The sequence below is a fragment of the Malus domestica genome, chromosome 01, assembly GCF_042453785.1.
Source record: "Malus domestica chromosome 01, GDT2T_hap1".
Lineage (NCBI taxonomy): Eukaryota > Viridiplantae > Streptophyta > Magnoliopsida > Rosales > Rosaceae > Malus > Malus domestica.
This window is the reverse complement of record NC_091661.1, coordinates 2,286,182-2,309,267: the sequence shown is the minus strand read 5'-3', so window position 1 is coordinate 2,309,267 and position 23,086 is coordinate 2,286,182. Positions and strand designations below refer to the sequence as shown.

At 38.5% G+C, this 23,086-nt stretch overlaps 1 protein-coding gene across 2 annotated transcripts; it reads left to right on the top strand.

The window, feature by feature from the left end:
• The first annotated feature begins 980 nt into the window (after positions 1 to 980).
• Positions 981 to 16,176, top strand: LOC103423476 (uncharacterized). 2 transcript variants are annotated; one of them, XM_029099041.2, is made up of 10 exons: positions 981 to 1,522; positions 2,062 to 2,159; positions 2,246 to 2,291; positions 12,426 to 12,508; positions 12,614 to 12,678; positions 13,089 to 13,150; positions 14,927 to 14,986; positions 15,193 to 15,225; positions 15,842 to 15,907; positions 16,006 to 16,176. In XM_029099041.2, exons 1-10 carry the CDS (start codon positions 1,064 to 1,066, stop codon positions 16,048 to 16,050), a joined length of 1,017 nt encoding a protein of 338 aa, XP_028954874.1. In that variant the 5' UTR covers positions 981 to 1,063; the 3' UTR covers positions 16,051 to 16,176. The 2 variants fall into 2 exon arrangements, with proteins under 2 accessions (XP_028954874.1, XP_028954875.1); XM_029099042.2 differs by having other exon boundaries at positions 983 to 1,522; positions 12,614 to 12,672.
• The last annotated feature ends 6,910 nt before the right edge of the window (positions 16,177 to 23,086 follow it).

Here is a 23,086-nt window from a genome sequence, read left to right as displayed (position 1 = left end):
GCAATTTGGATTCTGCCATGTGCTCAATTTTTGTTTACTTTTTGCCAACAACCCTTCCAACCACATGCCCTGCAAGGAAAGTTGGTTTCTCATAAGTGGCAACTGGGCAAGTTCGATAGAGGATGTGGCAACAAGCACTTGGGATGTTTTAGGCACAAAGGTTGGAGAATAAACATTTTATTGTAACTTGTGATCTATATAAGCCTTTTAATTCTTATGAAAATATCTTCTCTTATTGCTTTTCTTGCAATTGATTGGTCAAGTCAAGCCCTCATCTCAAAGGAAGAGGAACTTCAGTTGTGGTCATGACTTCCTTTCCCTCCATAGAGCTTTCTTCTGCCACCATACTCACCAACTCTTGTCTCAGTTACATCTTTTAATTGAGGAATGAATGACCTATTTATCTGAGGTATCAATGACCTAATCATCACCAGCTATCAATAGTCAATTCATTACCAATTAGTGGACGAACATAAATGTGCTGCAACAATTCTTTATTTTATTACTTAAATGTTTAAATTAAAGGGATTTTTAACGGAAAGCTCCCGGTACTGTTCACTTGGTACTGTTCACTTTAATGAAAAACCACATTGTTACACTAAAAAGTCAATCTTTGTACCATTCACTTTACCATTTATTTTGTTCTTATCGTTAAAACTCAAAGTTTTCAAGTCATTTTCATTAGTTTTCCTTAAATTAAATTACTACTTTATCCTTGCTACGTAAATTTCATCATGTAGATATGCATAAAAAAACAAAACAAACAAATATTTGAGGTCCTTAAAATTGTCTAGAATAATGTTAGGGAGATTAAATATGTAGACAAAATTTTGTAAACTAAATGACACAGAAATTGATGATTAGATTATTACTTAAAAGTGTTGATTAACGTATTTATTTTTTATGAATGATAGATCATTTAGTTCACAAATTTAATGTACAAATTTAGTCATACTAGCATAAACGTTATCCAATATTTACAATTACATACAGTCTGCCGCCAAAGCCTGAAACAAGAAACTTCAACTTGGGTCTTCTCGTCGCTCACGCTTGCCAGACGAACATGGCATTCTCCTCACTCTCACTGTCCACAACTCCATCAACCATCACCTGCAGTCTCCATTCCAAGCGACCCCACCACCTCCCCCTGCTCGCTTTCCACTCCAACCAGCATCTATTCCCACTCTCAATCTCGCTCCCATCCCCTCCTTCATCGACCCCCGCCAGACTCCGTATCTCTCTCTGCGCTGCCGCAAAGTCACAGACTGGCCCCGTCAAGAAGCGCTCACCTTCGCCCACCAACGACAACAAGAAGAAAAAGCGCAAGGGTGGCAGTGGCGGTGGCAATTCCGAGGATCTGAGCTTCGGTGATGTTGAAATTATGGATAGTTCTGGTGGTGGGGTTTCAAATTCGAGGTCATTGGGTTTCCATCCAACACGGCTGCCAAATCCACCGGCTGGGTTTGTGGTGGATGATCATGGGAAGGTGCTCATGGCTTCTTCCAAGCGAATTGCTTCCATTGTGAGTTCTTTCTTTGCTTTATTTTCTATACCTCCGTCGTCGTTATTGATATTTATTAATTCAAGTCTCTAATAGTTATATATTGAATCTCGTGGCTTTTGTACAATTTAGAGTTCATATATGCATTAGAAGCTTAGGTTTTACTGAATAATTAATTATTCACTGTAATTTGCTGGATTAAAATGCGGAGATAACACTTGCTAAGTTCATTATTAACTTGGTTGTTTAATTATCTTGTATATGATTTATTGGATGCTACGTTCATTTTGGGATTATTGGATGCTGATTTAGTTCTTTAAGTTACCCAACATAATGGATTCTTGGGAGCAGCCTCTCCATAAATGGGGGTAAGGCTAGCCGACATTCACCTCTCCCAGACCCTGCGTAAAGCGGGAGCCTTGTGCACTGGGTACGACCTTTGTTTCGTCGGATCAAATTAAGAAAGATCAATGCTGGTTGTAAATAAAAGCTTCATTTACCATTTGTTCATTTGTCATTCCTTTTGGTAAATTATATTATTCTGAAGTAGTCATTGACAGGTCGATCCTACCAATAATTTCCCTCTAGAGTGTGTTATAAGGAGAGTATTCAGAAGCTCGCGAGGGGATGAATGTATGCTGCTTTGCCCAGTTGACACGTAAGTAAAGTTGTTTTCATATTTTTGAGACTGAACAATTTATCCATAAACATTGCTAAATATTATATTTATTTATATTAATGCAGGCCCGTTCAAATATTAAAGAGCACAAACATAGATGGCTGGTCAGCTGTAAGTTCTTCACGTCCACATCTTGTATTCAGTTCAGTCTTAAATTTATTTAGACTCCGTATGACAGTCTTGAAACTGCAAAGTTTATGAATGCAGATACATGTATCATGTATAGCTTCGACTTTAAATTTCTCATTGATTTCCCATATAACTTTTTTTTATCAATATGTTGGGCATTTTATGCAATGCATATGTAAGTCCGTGTTAGCTGTGGAAATAACACCATGAATGATTGGCTGTGATTCTCCTCTTCTTCTTTCTCATGCTTCACTTCAACTCTGCGTCCCCTTATCTTTTGTCCTTTAGTTAGTGGGGTAGGGGTGGTGGGGGACCTAAGAAATACAAATCTCGATGTAGTGGCTCTTTGAAGATCATCATGAAGCAGATGCATAACTGGGTCCGCGGAAAGTGGAATATAATAAAGCCCAGAGGCAAATCTAAACCTACAGTGGTAAGCTTATTAGCATTTATGTTCCGTTCTCTAGGGCATGGTGAATTCTACAATCCCAAGTCGTATTGATTGGATCGCTGCAGCCTATCAGAAGCCCAAGCAGAGGTGAATCTCCGTAATGGTTACATCAACCAGGTTAACAGTTAAGAGTCTTTGGACATCCTCTGCACCCTAGTTAACTAAGAAACTGGCATTCCATTCCCATTAAAATCTCTCACAATACCTCCAGTGCCTATAAGTTTTAGATCCTTTGCAGAACCCATTGACATGTTAGTGTTTGTGTGTGTTGTATTTCAATGGAGGTTATCTTCAATGTTGGAGAGAGTTTCAAAGAGAAGAAGTTGCAAGCATCAATGTCTTTTCGTATTTCATCTTATCTCACAAAATACATTCTAACCGTTATATGAGGAAAGGAAGGGAGATCCTTCACTCTCCAACATTGATGTGAAAATTAACTTGACACACAAATTAAACCCTATGGATGACAATTGTAGTATATGAGCAAATAGGGATCGTTCTAACCGGGGATTAACTAGGGATGCTAATCAATGTAAAACTAACTCAAGAACATAAAAATATAATGTAGAACACTAAACTAGACTCAATTAATGCAAAACTAGGGTTTAAAACACCTAAACAAACTAAAAACTCAAAACAGCAACTAAAAGGCTCAAAACTGCCTTAAAACCACTTTCTGGGCAGTTTTGAGTACCTAACACTAGTTTGGACGAATTTGGACTATGACTTGACTCAAAACACTTAAAAACACAACTAAATGGATTTCTAACTAATCTAACACTTTAAAATAAATGGGGGAATGATTTTGACGAAATTAAAACTTTAAAACTCAAACTTTAAAAACAAATGTAAAGCAAAACAGATTGTGATTAAATAGAATGGTGAGAAGCTAGTTAGAGGGTTCCTTATCCGCACATGAACATATGCATACAACTCAATCTCCAATTACTCTTTCAACAAACCATGAATGACAATGCCCCAAATTAACTAGATTGCACCAATTAATTCTCAGATTTCCCTAGATTCATTGAATTGAATGGAATACGCATTACAACCAAATTATTCTTATCAAGGACCCTAACTATGGAATACGCATGATAGAGACACATATCAAAGATCATTAAGTTCAATGGAAATCATAAGCATTGACGAGGCATTCATAACTATGGGATACGCATGTTACTCTTGCCTAGGATTTACTTAACGCAATCGTGACTAGCGACTTTCACTACTTATGAATATAAGTTAATAACGATTAGGTGAAATTCCCTTATACCCTAGCATCAAGTTTAAGCATGCAAATTAAGTGTCGACCCTCAACCCACATACATAAACAAGTTATCAATCAAATAGATAAGTAAATCACATTCACAATTTCTGAAATCATAATTGGAAGAAATCAAATCATATAAAACATATGTCCATGGCTTCAAATTCACCTCTAACTAAAAAGAAATTAGTTCCACATGTCTAACATAATTGAACAACAATTTAAATTAAACATGAAAACAGAAACAAAGAAAGAAAGAACTCCAAACACTCCACTAATGGCAGATTGCATGTGCAAGGTGTCTTCCTCCTTTGGACTGCACGGCACTCCTTCTTTCTCCTCCTTTGGTGGCTGCACGAGGTGGTGATGGTGGTGGAAAGGTGCGGCTATGGTGGATGAATGTTTATTTGAATGGAAGGTTGCGGCAAGGTTGAATTTGGGCAGAAAGTTGGGAGTTTGGGGATGGAAGGCTGCGGCAAGAACTAGAACTAGGGTTTTGGCGTGTAGAATGAATATGGGAGGTGATAGATTCGGCCAAGAGGTTTAAGAGAGTATATATAGGCACTTAAAAACCCTAGCAATCAGATTAGGGTTTCTAGAAACCCAAATCCACCAGAAAATAGGTTAAAACAATCAGAATTTGCAAGGGAAAAGGCCTAGGGTTCGGCTGGTTTAGTGGGCTAGGGTTTAGGCTTCTAGAATGCCTTGCAAGGCAAGGAAATCAGAAATTTTAAAGGCCTAGGTGCGGCAAATTAGTGGGCTAGGGTTTGGGTTTGTAGATAGGGCTTCTAGAAAGCCCAAAACCAAGAATAGAAACTCTCAAAAATGGAAACCTCCAAGAATGGAAACTTCCAACTTTAGAAACTTTGGTTTCTAATTCTGAATTCTTTGTTCTTCACATTCATTTCTTCATTTCTTAAGTTCCTTTGCCCTTCAAACTCGTCCATTCCTTGTGCTCCAAGCATGTACTTTCCAATCTAAGCTCCATTTTGCTCCAAAAGGCTCCAATTTGCATCCTTTTATGTCATATGCCCTTTAAGCCTGAAAACACATGAAAGTAGCTCAAAAGACTACTTTAACGAAGAAAACATAACGAAAATGCATAAGAACTAGCTAACTAAGGCGCATAAATATGCTCCTATCAAACATACAATACAATCTTAACCATTCATTGCTATCATCCTATGAGATGATGCCACTTGACTTATTCTATTACTTAGGCTAGATACATGATTAAAATGCCATGTGGACTATGATCCAATGGCTCACATTCAAGCTGAAACAAGACATAAAACATGATCCTTGCTGCCAAGCTTCAGCTAAAAGGGTTACACACCAACACTCCCTTCTAACCCTTTGGCTGATTTAACTCCAAGTAGCTCTCTTAGATACACAAATCGATCTTTAGGCAAAGCCTTAGTAAGAATATCTGCAATCTGCTCCTCTGTCCTACAGTACCCCAACTCAATTTCTTTGGCTTGAATTGCTTCTCGGATGAAGTGGAACTTTCTGTTGATGTGTCTTGTCTTTTGATGAAAGACTGGATTCTTTGCCATAGCAATGGCTGCTGTATTATCACACAAGATTTGAGTTCCCTCCACTTGTTCTTCTCCAAAGTCTTCTAGAACAAATCTTAGCCACTTTGCTTGTGATGTAGCTTCTGCCGCACTAACATATTCTGCTTCTGCAGTAGACAGTGCCACAGTGTTTTGCTTGATTGAAGCCCATGAGAACATACCAGAACCTATTGTGAATGCATAACCCGAAGTACTCCTCATATCATCCTCACTTCCAGCCCAGTCACTATCACAATAGCCAATTAGGGTAGTTGCTTTTCCCCTTTCAAAGACAATACCAAAATTGATTGTTCCCTGGATGTATCTCAGTACTCTCTTAGCTGTTCCTATATGTTTCTTAGTGGGATTATGCATGAACCTGGCCAATAGACTTGCTGCAAACATCACATCAGGTCTAGTTGCAGTTAAATAGAGCAGACTTCCAACAAGCTGCCTATATTCTCCTTCATCCGCAGCTTCACTTCCATCAACTTTACTCAACCTCTCATTCATTGCAAGTGGAGTAGCAACTGATTTGCATTCTTTCAGACCAAACTTCTCAATTAGTTTCTGTGCATATTTCTTTTGGTGTATAAAAATGTTGTTCTTAGTTTGCAGCACACCCATTCCAAGAAAATGATGTAATAAACCCAAATCAGTCATCTCATAGTGTTTCATCATGTCATTTCTAAATTCTTCAAGCATTTGTGGACTGCTACCAGTATATACAATGTCATCTACATATAGAGAGACAATAATGATACATGAATCCTTACTTGTCTTAACATACAAAGTTGCCTCACTTGAACTCTTCTCAAACCCTGCACTATTGAAATATGCATTAATCTCATCATACCAGGCTCATGGTGCCTGTTTCAAGCCATATAGAGCCTTGTTCAACTTGAACACCTTTGTTTCTTCACTTTCCTTCACAAAGCCTTGAGGTTGCTCAACATACACTTCTTCTTTCAGTACCCCGTTGAGAAATGCAGACTTTACATCTAATTGATACAAGTTCCATTTCTTCTGTGCAGCAAGAGCAATCAAGGTTCTAATCGTGTCCAACCTGGCCACAGGGGCAAAAGTTTCATTATAGTCGATTCCAGGCTTTTGTGAATAGCCTTTAGCCACCAGCCGAGCTTTATTCTCCTGCACAGTACCATCCAGATTAAGTTTGGTCTTATAGACCCATTTAACACCAATAACAGGCTTGTCATATGGTCTCTCAACAAGCTGCCATGTGTTGTTCTTCTCAATCATGTCCAATTCAGTTTTCATTGCACTCCTCCATGAATCATCCTTAGCTGCATCCTCATAACTTTTTGGTTCAATAACACACATGTTTCATTGAGCCATGATTTCATTGATGCTTCTCCATTTCTTAGGTGTATCATCATAAGTTGGAGATCTCTCAGACGCATTCACACTTTGAGAAACATTATATTCTTCAGACTGAGAGTGTTCACCAATCTCATAGATTTCATTAACATCCTTATGTTCAGTGATAACTGGAAATATCACTCCAGTATTTATATTGCAGTTCCAATCCCAAGAGTTATTCTCATCAAATGTGACAACCCTTGAGAGAACAATTTTTCTTGAAATGGGATCAAACAATCTGTAGCCCTTCTCACTTGCACCATAGCCTACAAAGATACACTTGTGACTGTTTTCTTCCAGTTTATGTCTGAGATTAGAAGGTATATGCACATAGCACAATGAGCCAAATATCTTCAAATGTGCTATTCTAGGTTTTCTGCCACTGTAAGTTTCAAATGGAGTTGACTTCTTCAAAGCTTTGGTAGGACACCTATTGATCAAATATACTGCAGTATTCACTGCATGTGCCCAAAATGCATATGGAAGATTTTTTTCATGTAGCATTGACTTTGCCATCTCAACCATAGTCCTATTCTTTCTTTCGGACACTCCATTTTGTTGAGGAGTGTAGGCCATAGTCAATTGTTTCTAAATTCCTTGTCCATTACAGTATCTGTCAAACTCTGCAGAAAGGAATTCTCCCCCTCGATCACTCCTGAGACATTTAACCTTATATCCACATTGTAACTCAGTCATTGCCTTGAACTTTTTGAAACATTCAAACGCATCAGACTTGTTTCTCAAAAAATACACCCATGACATCCTTGTGCAGTCATCTGTAAACAACAAGAAGTATTTGTTTCCAGAATGAGACTCTACTTGCATTGGACCACAGATATGTGTACGAATCAACTCCAGTGGATCTTTAGCTCTCCAAGTCGATTGAGAAGGGAATGAGTCCCTGTGTTGTTTACCCAACATGCAACCTTCACACACACTTTGAGACATTTCTAATTTAGGCAATCCATGCACCAGCCCCTGTTCTTCAAGTACCTTGAGACTTCTCTCATTCAAATGACCCAGTCTCTTATGCCATATCTGAGAGCAATGTGTGACACCTGCTCTTAGTGCATACTGTGTTGCAGGCAACATTGTCAAAGGAAAACATCTATTGTTGGTCATATGCACCCTCACTACTAAATTATCCAGTGACCAACCATCAAAAATATTAACTACATCACCTCCAAACAACAAATAATAACCGTTTTCCATCATTTGTCCTACAATGAGAAGATTTTCCTCAAGTCCAGGAACAACCATTACTTCTTGTATATGTTTTCTTCGCAATTTAGTTTCAATCACCAAGGTTCCCTTTCCTGCCACTTTACAAATTTCTCCAGTTCCCATCTTTACTTTGGAGGTCAAATCTCTCTGAACATTGACCAATAGTCTCTCATCTCCTGTCATGTGGTTACTACAACCACCATCAATGTACCATGAGTTATTGACTTTCACATCGGTCACTGCATTGCGGGCATAAAACAATGATCCTGTTTCTCCCATCTGCTTTACATAATTAACATTCTGCACTCCTTTATTCTCATGACAGTCTTTCATAGAATGGCCTGGCTTGCCACAGCCTGTGCACTTTGGTTTACCTTCATACCAACACTTCCCATAGTGTAACCTAGCACACCATTTACAATCACTCTGAAAGTTGTTTTGCTTCTGAGCATAATTAGGCCTATGATCCCAATTCCTTTGAGTGTTATTCTGTCTCTGAGAATAATTGGGTTTGTGATCCCAACTCCTTTGAGTGTTACTCTGCTTCTGAACAAAGTTTGGTTTATTATCCCAACTTTTTCCCCTTGACTTCCAAATCTCTTGAGACCTCTGATTCCTAGAAAATCCACCACTTTTGACCCTGTAGATGCTACATTTAAACTTGCAAATGCCCTTTTAGTCGAAGACTCATTATGTAAATCAAACCTCTGTTCAAATCCTTTTAGAGAAGCTACAACTTCTTGAACCTCAATAGTTTCAAGATCTCTAGAATGCTCAATTACAGAACAGATTGCATCATATGTTTTCGGAAGACTAATAAGTAATTTCTGCACAATTCTCTCCCTAGATAGTTCTTCGCCATAACTTTTCATTTGATTAATGATATCAAACAATCGAGAGAGATATACAGATAATGATTCACTATCCTTCATACGAGTATATTCAAAATCTCTACGTAAACCTTGCAATTTTACATTTCTTACTTGTTTATCTCCTCGGAATTCACCCTTTAGAACATCCCAAGCTCCTTTGGATGTCTCTTCATTCATGATTCTGGGAAAGATCTGATTCGAGACTTCACCTTGTATCATTCCAAGCGCACGAGCATCCTTCATCAGAATCTCACCGAATGACACTCCATCCGTCGTCTCCTTCTTCGTCTCGTCGACCACAGCTTTCTCAGACTTCGGATCTGGAGGTTCAAACCCATTTTCTACCAACTCCCACAAACCATACGATTTCAGTATAGTTGTCATACGAATCCTCCAAAATTCATAGTTCTCTCCATTGAAGACTAGAGCTCTAAGCTCGACATTGCCGGACCCAGCCATATTAAACTTGGATACAAGAAATCACAATTTACAGATTCGATTGAAGCTCAAAGATGTAGCTCAATCGCACAGATTTCACGCCCAGATTAGACGATGAAACCAAGCTCTGATGCCATGTTAGTGTTTGTGTGTGTTTTCGATATGTATTTCAATGGAGGTTATCTTCAATGTTGGAGACAGTTTCAAAGAGAAGAAGTTGCAAGCATCAATGTCTTTTCGTATTTATCTTATCTCACAAAATACATTCTAACCGTTATATGAGGAAAGGAAGGGAGATCCTTCACTCTCCAACATACAATACAATCTTAACCATTCATTGCTATCATCCTATGAGATGATGCCACTTGACTTATTCTATTACTTAGGCTAGATACATGATTAAAATGCCATGTGGACTATGATCCAATGGCTCACATTCAAGCTGAAACAATGATCCTTGCTGCCGAGCTTCAGCTAAAAGGGTTACACACCAACATGACATTCAGCTCACAAACACCTACAGGAGGAAATCCACAATCCAGGGCAGTTTTGTACCTGGTTGGTTTGCTGAAGGAAGATACATTGGCTCTATCCTGATCTTTGGCAGAAGCAATGGTTATGTTTCATGCCAAGGATGAAGAAAAAATTCCAAGTTTATCAAGGCTACACTCATGATTATCGACATGATCAGCAGCTTTTTCATTCACATATGCTAGGTAATATGTGAGGCGGTCTATCTCCAAGGGCAGATGGGATTTTCTTTAGATGGATGAAAGGTCCTATCCAACTGTCATGCTGTTGAGCATTCATGTGTTGGTCCAAGTTTTCTTCCAACTCAGGTGAATCAATGACAGAAGATGTTACTGTCCGTCATCACATTCTGGACAAATGATAATAGTACAGATGCAGCCTTTAAGGATTGAAAGCCCAATACTCAGACCTTCTACCTTTTCCTTGAGGAAGAAGGTGGTCCCACTATGCCCAAGGGCGTCAGAAATTTTAAACTGTATTGAAATCGTGAGTTTGTTATTCTTAATAGCGTTTGTTTTAATCTTCCCTTGAGAAAGTTAGGGTATCCTCAGTTATCACCCAAATGAGGATTTCCCTCTGTTTCCCTTTATGATGTATGGGCCTGGGTATGAATGTATATGTCTAAGAAAATATGCACTGTGTATCCAAAAAGACTTAAGAACTCCTAGTGTATCATCCTATGAGATTTTTTGAAGACATCTTCCATATAACTCAGGGTGGTCCTTGGATGGTCTAAGACTTTACAAATAGAGCCAAAATGACCAATCATCAGCAAGCTATGTTATATATATTTTCATGTATAATCTTTGCATGTTGTGGAGTTTCATTATGTATGTGATAAATAGTCATTGTTGTAATTTTCAATGGTCAAACAAAGAGACAACTTTAGTCTTTCAATTCTTTTGGTATAAGTTTACTTAGCTTGACTGTATGCGATAATTATTATATGATACTACAAATGGGCATGATCTAGAGATTCCTGGGGCTGGGAACTGTCTAGTGAAAGGAAGGCAGTCTTTTAAAGTTGTGGTTGTGAGTGGCTTGAAGATGATAAGTTGCAGGGATTTTCTAAATACGTTTAATGGATTATCCTGCTGCAATGGAGATAAACTTAAAGTTGGAGTACAATGTTTAATTAGTGGCTGAAATTTTTTTATAATTTCGTTGGACCTCTGGACATTAAGAGCATGCAAGACAAGTATTATGGGTTTTGCGTCATATGTTGAAACTTGAAAGGATAAAGCAACTAGGACAGACTAGAGAAGAAATGTGAACAATGGGAATTCTGCTAATGGTTAATTTGTTATACATAGCTTCAAGAAAGCTTAACTCCAACCTGTATGTGCTAACTGCATGTGTTTGTAATTGTTATTTTTAGTTATAGTTTATATTTGAAAGTTAAAATTCTTCTTCTAAATCATCCCTTCTAACAATGAATTTGAAAGTTTTTGTTATATTTTTGGTTCATATGAAACTAAGTAATGCACTTGTGATATGCTCCAAAGAAGCTGCTATGCATGTTTATTCATGTTTTTGTGTATAAAAAAGGGGTGATTACTAATTGTAATCGTATGCATAGTTGTTTCACATCGCAATTCTAAGTATTGAACTTGAATGCATTTCACATTTTGGAGTCTTCATTTCAGCTACATATTTGTAGGTGAAAATGATGTCATGGTAGTCGCTTGTCGTAAGGTGAATGCTTGCTCTACGGTTCAAAGGTTTCTTACCCCTCAAAGGTGTATTTTGTGCAAGAGGAATGGGGAATCGCTGAATCGTATTTTACTTCGTTGCTCTGTGGCGTTGAGTCATTGGTATAGGTTGTTCTGGATTATGAATATAAATTTGACCATTCCAACGGATAGCTTTTCCTTTATCTGAGAGCCATAAAATGGCATGGAAGGGTAAGAAAGTCAGTCATGTGGGGTTGTACAGTTATAGCCTTTCCCTGGGTGATTTGGATAGCGAGAAACAATAGGGTTTCCTGAGAAATGAGGAGTTATTGGAAAATGTTAGGATTTGGTATTTGTAACCACAGAATTTATGGGTTCATCTTTCTCAAATATCTAGTTGAATAAAGCAAGCTGCTATTTGTTTTGTTTTGTTTTTGGGAGTCTTTTTGTTTCAGTTGAGTCTTGTTTCCTTTTTCGTTTTGGCTTTTTGAAGTGTATTTTTCCTATTTGTCCGTTCTTTGTAGTTTTTTTTTTTTTTTTTTTTTTTTATAAATAATTTAATAAAAAGTTTTTAAAAAAAAAGATTTTCAAGTAAGTTGGATTGTTGGGCACATAGTTCAAGGTCTAACAATGAACATGTCAATGATTATTGTCAGTGGAAGTGTTTCTATAGTCTATATTCATGCTTTACTAATTTAATCTATGTTGTTTTATTTCATAGGTCAGTGATGAAGAAGTTGAAGCTATTCTTCCCTCTGCTGCTTATGCCCTTGCTAAGATACACATGCATCTAGTACATAGTGGGTATGAATACAGATATTCCACCTTCAGAATTGCATAAAACCGTGGCCTCTTGGTTCTCCTAGATGTCTTGATATTAATTTGTTCATGTTTGTGTCTTCATATCAGATTCTGCTATACAGCACGGGGAGGGTTTTGTTACTCCGAAGATGACATATTTGATTTCGGTACAGGCAATTGCTCATCTCTTATTTTCCTTGATGTAATAATTGTTTTATTATTGCTGTATTCTTAGGTTGTTATGATATCAATATTCATTCGAGCCTTACTATTTCATTTTCTTTTTTCCCAATATAAATGAAGTTTTTTGTTGAACTTAGCCATCAATTATTGATGCCATAGGAAATGTCTTGTGGTGGTTCTAGCTTTTCTTTCAGTTAAATGAAAAGGCAAAAACACTTTCTGTAGTATTTTGCAATAGTGGACTTTAACTAAAGCGATAACGGTTGTTGTTAGGAATATTAGTGATTTAGTTGGCAGCTGCAAACTTTTGAGGTCATCCTTATAGTATAGATCCCCATTTATTAACTTCAGAACTAAGGTTATCTAATGTTTGTAATATGTGGTGTTAACTATTTTGCAGATGATGGTCAAGATGTAGATGGCCTGCCAACCGAGGGTGTAGAAATTACATGTTTCCATCTGGTAATTTGATAACCATCTATATACAGTAGTTTTGTTAAGAATGTGACATTAAATTTGGTAATGTGATAACCATCTATATACAGTTGTTTTGTTAAGAATGTGACATTAAATTGGTAATTTATACGGTCTAATACTATATTGTTGCAGAAAACTAGCTTGCATTTTTCCGGATGAAGATTTATGCTTGTAGAATTTTTATGGTGTTCACTGGAAAGTACAATTCTTGATACAAACTCATCTGTGTTTTTGAAGATCAATTTATATTTTCAGTTTACTAGATTATTATCACGTCTTTAACTTGGAATTGAGCTATCAGTGCAATTATGCTACTAAATAATACATCTTTAAACCAGAGCCGTGATCAAGGATTATGCTATACTCAAGAAATATCACTTGTAAATTTCTCTTTCTTCATGTGATTAATAATATGTTGGGTCCTACTGCTGATCACAATTTGTTAGGGTGGAGTTAAGCTTTTAGTCTTGCAAAAGAAAAATAGTGCTGAGAGTGTGATATACAAAATTATACTGCCTAGAGTCATGGACCGCAAGAAGAGCAGTGTGCACATGGCATGAGTTATGGACAGATGTTGTTGAGTGGCATTTCCATGAATATGGCCATTATGATTGCTCGCACATTTGATGCTTCCTCCAAGCAAAAGGGAGAAGTCTCATAATGCACTTTTGTGGTAAGGTGGTCAAGTACCTGGTGCTGCTGCATGTGTGAGCATTGAGTGAGCTTCCTCTAGCCAACGTTGGGATCATGAAGGGTGGGCATTGATTTACCACATGGGTGGCATACTCTTTGCATGAGATAGGGATGATCAACAGTACTGATAAGGAAGTGGAGCCGGTATTTGTGCTCCTAGTCAAACTACACAGTGGATTATTCAAGACCACAAAGTGGTCACTAAATTTATTAACAAACTAACCCATTTAATCAACCAGCTGCTGGATCCATACATTAATCTATAGTGTATGGATCATGTAACCTACCCCTTTCATCATTCGAATAATGCCCCTCAGTTTAAAATTACCTGAAAAAACATCCTGCCTAGGCATAATACAACAAGTGTTAGCTTACATCATGAAAAAAACATCCTGCCTAGACATAATACAAGTGTTAGCTTACATCAATGCACTAACCTCTTAGATTAAATAATAACTACATAAATGTTAAGTTTGTTTCAGCCTTATAATTGGATTGTTTCTGTATCAAATTCAATTATTTGTTTTCCCTTAAGAGCTACCATTTCATATTTTGTGTGAATGAACCTTCAAGTTATTCCTTACACATCCTAAATATTTTTTGGCTTAATGGTTACAGCTTATGCAACAAACTGGTCATAAAGATTTTATCGTCACTTTGAACATTTGTTTTGCTTCAAACAACCTCTTGCACTGGAAAAAGTTAGATCTTTCCAGAATTCCTTAAAATTTTCTTTTCCGAGGCATGTTTTCTTTAATGTTCATCAGTAAAGAAAGAAAAAGGAGCAATAGATGTTGAGAATATGAACAATGATTGTATCCACTGAACTTACTTTTTTGTTATTTTAGTTATCCAGTAGATTGCATGGATTGTTTGAAGAGCAACTTGTGTTTGAGTTACTTCTTTTGGTTTGTTATCATTGAATGTTTATAACTTTAATATAAATCATGTCATTGTCTGTGCTTGTTTATACGGCATATGCAACTTTATTATTATCGATGATCTATACAAATGAGTAAGATGGTTTTTTCATTCCACTGCCATTAATCTATAGTTCTGTTGGTGCAGGATGGTTCACATTACATGATTTATACGCCGTCTGACCCACTTCTCTTTGTTGTTGTAAAGGTAACCTTCAAGATTTAATATGCTTAGCATCTCCATTTAATTAAATCCATTTTTCTTTGCTCATATTTATGAACAAGTTCCATAAAATGTCTGATTTACTACTCACATTTAATGTTAAGCAGAGTTATTTAATTTAGCAAAAGAATCGTAGATAATTCAATGAAATAGAAGCAGGAGAGAACTAATATTGGATTTTGCTTGTCCAGGATAATGCTGGTTTGTTGCAAATTGCTGACGATGTAAGCAATCTCACTCATTACATAGTAGACTTTTGGCTTTTTAAATAAGACTGTTAGAGTTTAAACCTGACTGTTTGCATTGTGTTTGGTGGCCTAATATTCTCCATCTTAGTATTACTTCTAAAAACATGTTGCCCCCCTTCCTAATATGGTATTGGTGTAGCAGAATTTGTTCTATGTTTTTGGTAGAGAAGTGGAACCTTGAAGTTGCACCATATTCTTTTGTTGTTCTATTGTAGGTTTTCAGCCTGCACTAAAATGATAATTTTGAATTATATCTGGTAGGTTAGATTGGCATAATTAAAACAAAGCATTAATTTGTAGTTTTGCTAACCAATAGATACTAGGAAAGGTACATGAAATGAATATATAACCAGCACGTAAATAGAACCATAAGATTGAGAGCCTTTGTGACTTACAGCATCCTATTTGTCGGTGAATTATTGTACATAGAGAATCGTTTCAAGTTTCAATCCCTCGCATATTTGTGGAGTTGTATTATTAAAACACCTGGTGTAAGCTTAGCAAATGCGGTGAATCGTCAGTTATTTATTTACAAGGAAAGGAATGGATGATAGCTATTGTGTATTAAATGTGGTTTTGATCGTTGAAACAGGACATGCTGGAGGATCCTACTATCATAAGTGCCATAGATGAGGAGACTGAGTTTAACGCCTTGGTGGTACGTGACTGTACTTTTCTCATACCGCTAATGTGTTATTGTTAAAGGAGACAAACGACTGCTAAGTGTTGTCTTTGTCTTTGTGGTCATGTTTGCAGGAGGAAGAAGCAGCTCTTCTCGATTCATTGCTAGGAAAAGAATAGTAGAGTGCTTTCTAAGCCAGGGTGTTCTTATATGTCAATTTTCTTTTTCTTTTTTTCCTGTCGTTTTGACAGAAAACAGTAGACGAGGCATAGGAACACTAATATATGTTTTTTTTTTTTTACTCATTTTTAATTTGTATATATTTATTTTGCTGGTAATGCATGTATAAATATGTTCGTGTATTTTATTATGACCTTGTTTAGAATGTTTTTCATTCGGTATATGACCATTTATTATTGTTTTGAAAAAAGGAGAGTTGAGCTTTAAGGAGTATAAGCAAGGATCCCAAAAATTTGGAAATTCTGTTTTAATATCTGGGTTATGGAAGATCAAAATGCAATTGGTGTTTGCTTCAACTCAAGGGTCAGGTTTCTCATGCATTTGCATTTGAAGTTTTAATTTTCTTATGCACTCTGACTAGCGAAGTTGTCTAGCACACAAGCTGGGCATACAATTTAAGACCTTCCACATGGGTTGATTGACATCTTTTTGTCTGAGAGTGAGCTTTTAACCATTGATTAATTCAGATTGTATTTGCTTTAGACAAGTGTCCTTTTGGGTACTTGGCTACTGAAAAAACATTTTGGGGTTTAATAGTGTTGTGAAGGTTACCTTTCATTTGTTTGGTGGTTAGAAAGATTAGATTTTACAGTGTCTTTAAGCTCCCCAGCCTCCTTTCTTGTTCTTCATGTGAAACCCTAGCTGCATGCCCTTTTTCCTGCATTAAATATGTGATAACTCACCCACCATTTCTAAAAAAAGGATTGCATTGTTCATGGTCTAAATCTTAGTTACAAATCTTCATATAGACCCTTGTTTGGATTCTTAGTTAGTTTCTTCCTTCAATAATTTGATTGATGAAACAGACTTGTCAAATTTTGAATCCACAATTTCATATCGACTTTTCATCCTACTTCGTCTCTATGCCACAAGGCGATGAGTTGAAGGGAGGGAGCTGCCCTAGTTAGAAAACAGAAGACTCTCCAGCTAATTGCAATATAAGGTTGCACAAAGGTATAACTTGCTCCTTATTTTTCACTAATGGATCTTGGATGACACAACCTTGACCCGAATTGTCAACTTGACACCCAAATCAAGTTGTGTTAGCCAACATCTAAAAGGTGATGAAGCCATAAAGTGATGGTGATGTGGAAAGTGAAAAATTAAGACCTAAAAGTGAATAATACAAGAGTTCGCATGTGAGAGGGTTTGAACACTTTTCACGTATGTGATGTCAGAGCATAAGTAAAAATTGTAGTAAAAGTAAAGCAAACAAATGTTTATACTGAAATGAGAAACCTCCTACATGTCAGCGTTTGCCAGAAATCTACATCACAAGAACTCAAATGTCCATGTAAGATTCCCATTTAGCACACCAGGAGCATTTTCAAAAAAAATTCAGTGTCAAAGAATAAAATACAATTAAATTAGAAACGGGTGTGACATTGGAGTCCCCAATTTTTCAAACCAAGTTAAGAGTTTTTCCGGTCAAACATTGTTGTGTTCACTTCTTGTCAACTTGCGTATACATCTAGTAATTAACATTGTTTTGTACCATACTTGACCAATCTCAAAACTACTGAGCACCGGTCAACGTTATACCGTTAAGGACCCAGAAGAGTTTCCTTCCAACCAGGAGGCCAATCATAGCGCGACACGTGTTGACATCAAAAGCCAATCATAGCGCGACACATGTCAACATTAGAAGCCAATCATAACACGACACGTGTCAATGTCAGAATGAAACTAGAAACTCTCTTCTATAAATAGAGATCATTCTCTCACAATATTGCCTAATGTCATTTGTACTAAATCATTCACTTGTACTCACTAAAGGAGAGCTTGAACCTATGTACTTGTGTAAACCCTTCACAATTAATGAGAACTCCTCTACTCCGTGGATGTAGCCAATCTGGGTGAACCACGTACATCTTGTGTTTGCTTCCCTATCTCTATCCATTTACATACTTATCCATACTAGTGACCGGAGCAATCTAGCGAAGGTCACAAATTTAACACTTTCTGTTGTACCAAAGTCCTCACTGATTTTGTGCATCAACATTTGGCGCCGTCTGTGGGAACGACACTTATTCCCACTCTCTTCAGCTTTGTCAAGCTGGTTTCCACCATTCGTACACTCTCTTTTGACCAGGCATCCCTTTCCAACATAGGGAGCGAAGGAAGCCACAACATGCAGAATGACACCCCTCTTGCACCTAGTGCGAAACAACGAAAGAATGAAGGAAAGAGGGTTGTTCTTCAAGCTAAAGTTGATGAGCTAGAAGCTCAGAACAACAAGATAGCAATGAAGAATGAGGTCCTCTAGGAGCAGTATAAGAAGCTATTTGAGACACTCCACGAAACTAGGCGTACTCAAACATGCGAGCTCGTTACGCCTATGGACATTAATCATCACCTGGGTGCCCCCCAACACGGAGGGTCACCTTCCTTCGACATGGGTATCCCTGATGAGGAGTGAGCTAATCATCAAAACATTGATCAACATGAGACTTCCCTCAACCCAACTGCTTCGACCCGAAGCAGGAGAAGTGGAGGAAGACACCTCCTTGCAGAAGGGTTGGAAGGATCGAAAGCCATTTATCGTGACTGCCGAGACTTCCTAAAGCAACGTCGAGAGAATCCCTTCCACATATGCTCGAAGATCAATGACCCAAGGGTTTCTAAAAGACTCAGTCCCCTCCCACGAACCAGGCCAGCTGTTAATCTAGGGAAGGAACGACAAGTCCCAGAGGAACATGAAGGTACAAGGGACTCTGAGGTATTCCGACAGACTCGCCCTAGAAGTCAATACGGCGAGTCCAAGGAAAAATCACACGCCCTTGCTCAAACTTTCTTACTTCCAAGAGGCGATGGAAACTTACGAAAGAAAATCCCAGTGGTACATGACTCCACTTAGGACCCCCTTGTCTTACAGCTCCTTGAGGAAGTAAACAAGTTAAAGGTCGAACGTCAGGGCGAGATACCTGACTGGAACTAACCCAGGCCTGGCCCTTTCACAAGGAAGATCCTCGACACCCCCTTCCAGCGAAAACAACATAAAAGCTTGGTTTACAACTATATACTGGAAGGGAGGACCCAATTGAACACCTTAACCTCTTTGGGTCCATCATGGCATATCAGATGCACACCGACGAAGAGCGAAGTCTTCTCTTCCCCTCCACCCTCTCTGGCGGAGCTTTAAACTGGTATTGCCGTCTTCCACCTGAGACAGTAGACTCATTTGAGGAACTGAGGAAACTGTTTGTCTCTCAACACATCTTCCAGACCGATCGCTTGCATTCTGAAGATGACTTGTACACTATTCGCAAGAAGCCAGACGAGTCATTACGTATGTATGCTGGCCGCTTCAGCCATGAGTATTCCCGTTGTGCTGAGGCAAACGACAAGACTGCCCTCAAAGCCTTCACGGCAGGCCTTAGTGACTGTTTCTTCAAGTACATGATCAATGCCAACACTTGGAAGACTTACTCTGAGCTGATGGCACAGGCTTATAACCATGCCTCTGCCGAGGCAAGGACATATCAAGGGAAACCCCCCACAGCCACCCCTTATCAGCAAGTAGGGAGTGGAAGCCAGATCCAACCAAATGAGAAGACCTCGACCTTCCAAACGGCAGCGGTGCCTCCCCTTACCTTACTTAATACTTTTCCAAGTCAACAAACATATCAATCTCAGAGCAAAAGGAAAGATTTCCATCCTCACCAGTCTCATTTTAGTAAAAGGAGTAAGGGACACTACCGCGATAAGCAAGGGTATCGCCATGACAATCCCCGACCCCAGGCAGTCAACACAGTGGGTCAAGCACGTGTCAGGACAGCCCCTACCCCGAGGTATGAGGCATACACACCTTTGAACGCCACATGCGTGGCCATTTACTGAAGGAAATTTTGTGAAAAACATGTTCATTTGAGCAACATCTATGACGTGCAATTAACATTTAAAGGCGGAATCATGCTTGTATGCACTCAAAAACAAAACTTTACCCATGAAATTCAAAGCCTAGTAGTTATGTGAACCAAGACTTAACTCAAGAACAAAGTGAGTTGAGAAATTTTATACCTTTGTTGATTCCTCTTTGCATAAGCAAAGGCTAATCACCCAAGGAGAGGGCCTTCATTCCTTGCTTCTTAGCTCCATGGATTTCTTGGACGAGGATGGTTGAAAGGATTCTCCAAGTTCCCAAAGTTGAGAACCTCTAAGTCTCCACACCAAGGTAGGACTTGAAGAAGAGATGAGTGACCTAGAGGAAGTAAGATTGCTAGCTAAAATCCTCTAGGGTGGCCGGCCTCTTAGAGAGAAAATGGAGCTTGTGTTCTTATCTTTTCTCCAAAAGAAACCCTAAGGATGAAATGGCTATAAAGTTGCCTTTATACCACCTCATAATGAAGTGGCAAACTTGCAATTAAAGCAAGTTCACTACCCTTCGGCCTAAAGAATGCAAGAACCCAAAAATCCACCCTTTGGATTTGGCAGAATTTCCCCAAAAATATGGCACTAAATTTTAGCTCCAAAATTCATGCTTATATGAACTACATCTACAACATTTGAGATGGCAAATTCTCTAACAAAATTTACATTCAAAGAAGCAAGAATAAAGCTTGTAACAATTTCAACATTCAAATAAAAGACTATGAACTACAAAACCCAAAAGGATTCAGCAACTACTAGACCTAGGCTCTGATACCACTTGAAGGAAATTTTGTGAAAAACATGTTTGTTAATGCACAAAATCAATGGGGACTTTGGTACAACAAAAAGTGTTAAGTTTGTGACCTTCGCTAGATTGCTTCGGTCACTAGTGTGGATAAATATGTAAATGAATAGGGACAGGGAAGCAAACACAGGATGTACGTGGTTCACCCAGATTGGCTACGTCCATGGAGCAGAGGAGTTCTCATTAATTGTGAAGGGTTTACACAAGTACATAAGTTCAAGCTCTCCTTTAGTGAGTACAAGTGAATGATTTAGTACAAATGACATTCAGAAATATTGTGAGAGAATGATCTCTATTTATAGAAGAGAGTTTCTAGTTTCATTCTGACATTGACACGTGTCGTGTTGTGATTGGCTTCTGATGTTAACATGTGTCACGCTATGATTGGCTTCTGACGTCGACACATGTCGCGCTGCGATTGGCCTCCTGGTTGGAGAGAAACTTTTCTGGGTCCTTGACGGTATAATGTTGACCGGTGCTCAGTAGTTTCGGGATTGGTCAAGTATGGTACAAACAGTGCTCCCCTAAGTTCCCGAGTGAGGGAAGCTCCTCGGTTGGGGACTTGCAAGATCCAAGCCATTGAGTAATCACAAAACTTCTAAGTACTGAAGTGTGGTATCATTTTCACTTGCCTTATCTATCTCATATGTAGATGTGGCATCTTCTTTGGAAGTACTTTTCCTCCATCTAGGGGTGGTATCTTTAACCAATGAAAATGCACAAGGTAATGTATCAATTTCACTTGAAGCTTACTTGTAGTTTCAGGCTTGGTCAAGTGCGATACAAACCCTATAGTAGGAGTCCCCCAAGTCACCGAGCTAGGAGATTTACCGAAGAAGGTAACAGACAAGGTAAGCAATCAGACTTCCAAGCAAACAACCTGGATCGGAGGTTCGACTTTGGCTTCTGGTTGATTGTTCTCCTTCTCTTTGTGTCGTAAATAGCACCAAGGATATGGAGAAGCAAATGGAAAAGAGATGATATGAGATACTTTTGCTTTTGAAGAAGTAACTTCCGACAGGCTTATTCTTGAACTAGGCTAGAGGCTGTTCTGGTTTCCTCCAGAGTATAAGGCCGACTGAAGAATTTGAGGGTCAAAACAAGTCCATCAAATCTAGAGTACGTTCAACCCTGATGATATGGGATACTTTTGTTGTTGACAAAGTAGTGGATGTATCGGCACGTGTTCTGTTACGCTTGTCTCCACATGCCTCCTTGTATCCTTCTCACTTGCCCTATCTGTTCCTCAAGCAGATGTGGTATCTTCTCTGGAAGCATAAGATGTTGAAGATGAGTACTCGAGAGCAATCCCAGGTAAGTAATCAGGCAAGGGGTTCCAGGCAGTCAGTTCCTGATTGGAAGCTTGATTCCAAGTGCTGACTGATTGCTCTCTTTCTCCTTGTCTTGCAAGTAAGAACAAGGCCAAAGGAAAAGATAGGGAAAAAGCATGATATGGGATACTCTTGCTTTTAACCCTGATGATATAAGATACTTTTGCTCTGGTGTGGCTTGTTTGCAGAGGTATTATCAGGAGGAAAAGAAGCTGAGTATTTCGAAAGACTCTGCTTAGAGTGCCCTCTCGGATGTGAAGAAAAGTTGAGCATTTTTTTTTATTTTCAGGTTTGCCTGGCTGTGGAGGATGGAGGTCGACATATATAGAAGTCTCCCTAACAACAAGTAGAAGTGCTATTCCTTTACCCTTCTTGGTCATAGCAATGTAGTGGAAGCTGCAAGCTTCACGTGTTTTAACTTTGTCAGAGCACTTTGAAAAAGTGGTCTGTGGTATCTGGAAAGCTGATGTTGCGTGTGAAGATTGCAGACAAGCTTTATCCAAGGAAATCTGGCTCTCGAAGTTCGGAGAGCGATGCCTCTTCGATTTTTGAACAAGCAATCCTGTCGGGGATTTGGCTCTCGAGATTCAAAGAATGGTGTCTCTTTGACTTTTGAGAAAACAATCCTGTTGGGAGTCTGACTCTTGAGATTCGGATAGTAGTGTCTCTTCGATTTTTGATAAAGTAATCTTGTTAGGAGTCTGGCTCTCGAGATTCGGAGAGCGGTGCTTCTTCGATTTTTGAGCACGTAATCCTGTTGGGAGTCTGGCTTTCGAGATTTGGAGAGTGGTGCCTCTTCGATTTTTGAGAAAGCAATCCTTTTGGGAGTCTGACTCTTGAGATTTGTAGAGTAGTGTCTCTTCGATTTTTAAGAAAGTAATCCTGTTGGGAGTCTGGCTCTCGAGATTTGGAGAGCAGTGTCTCTTTGATTTTTGATAAAGTAATCCTGTAGGGAGTCTGACTCTTGAG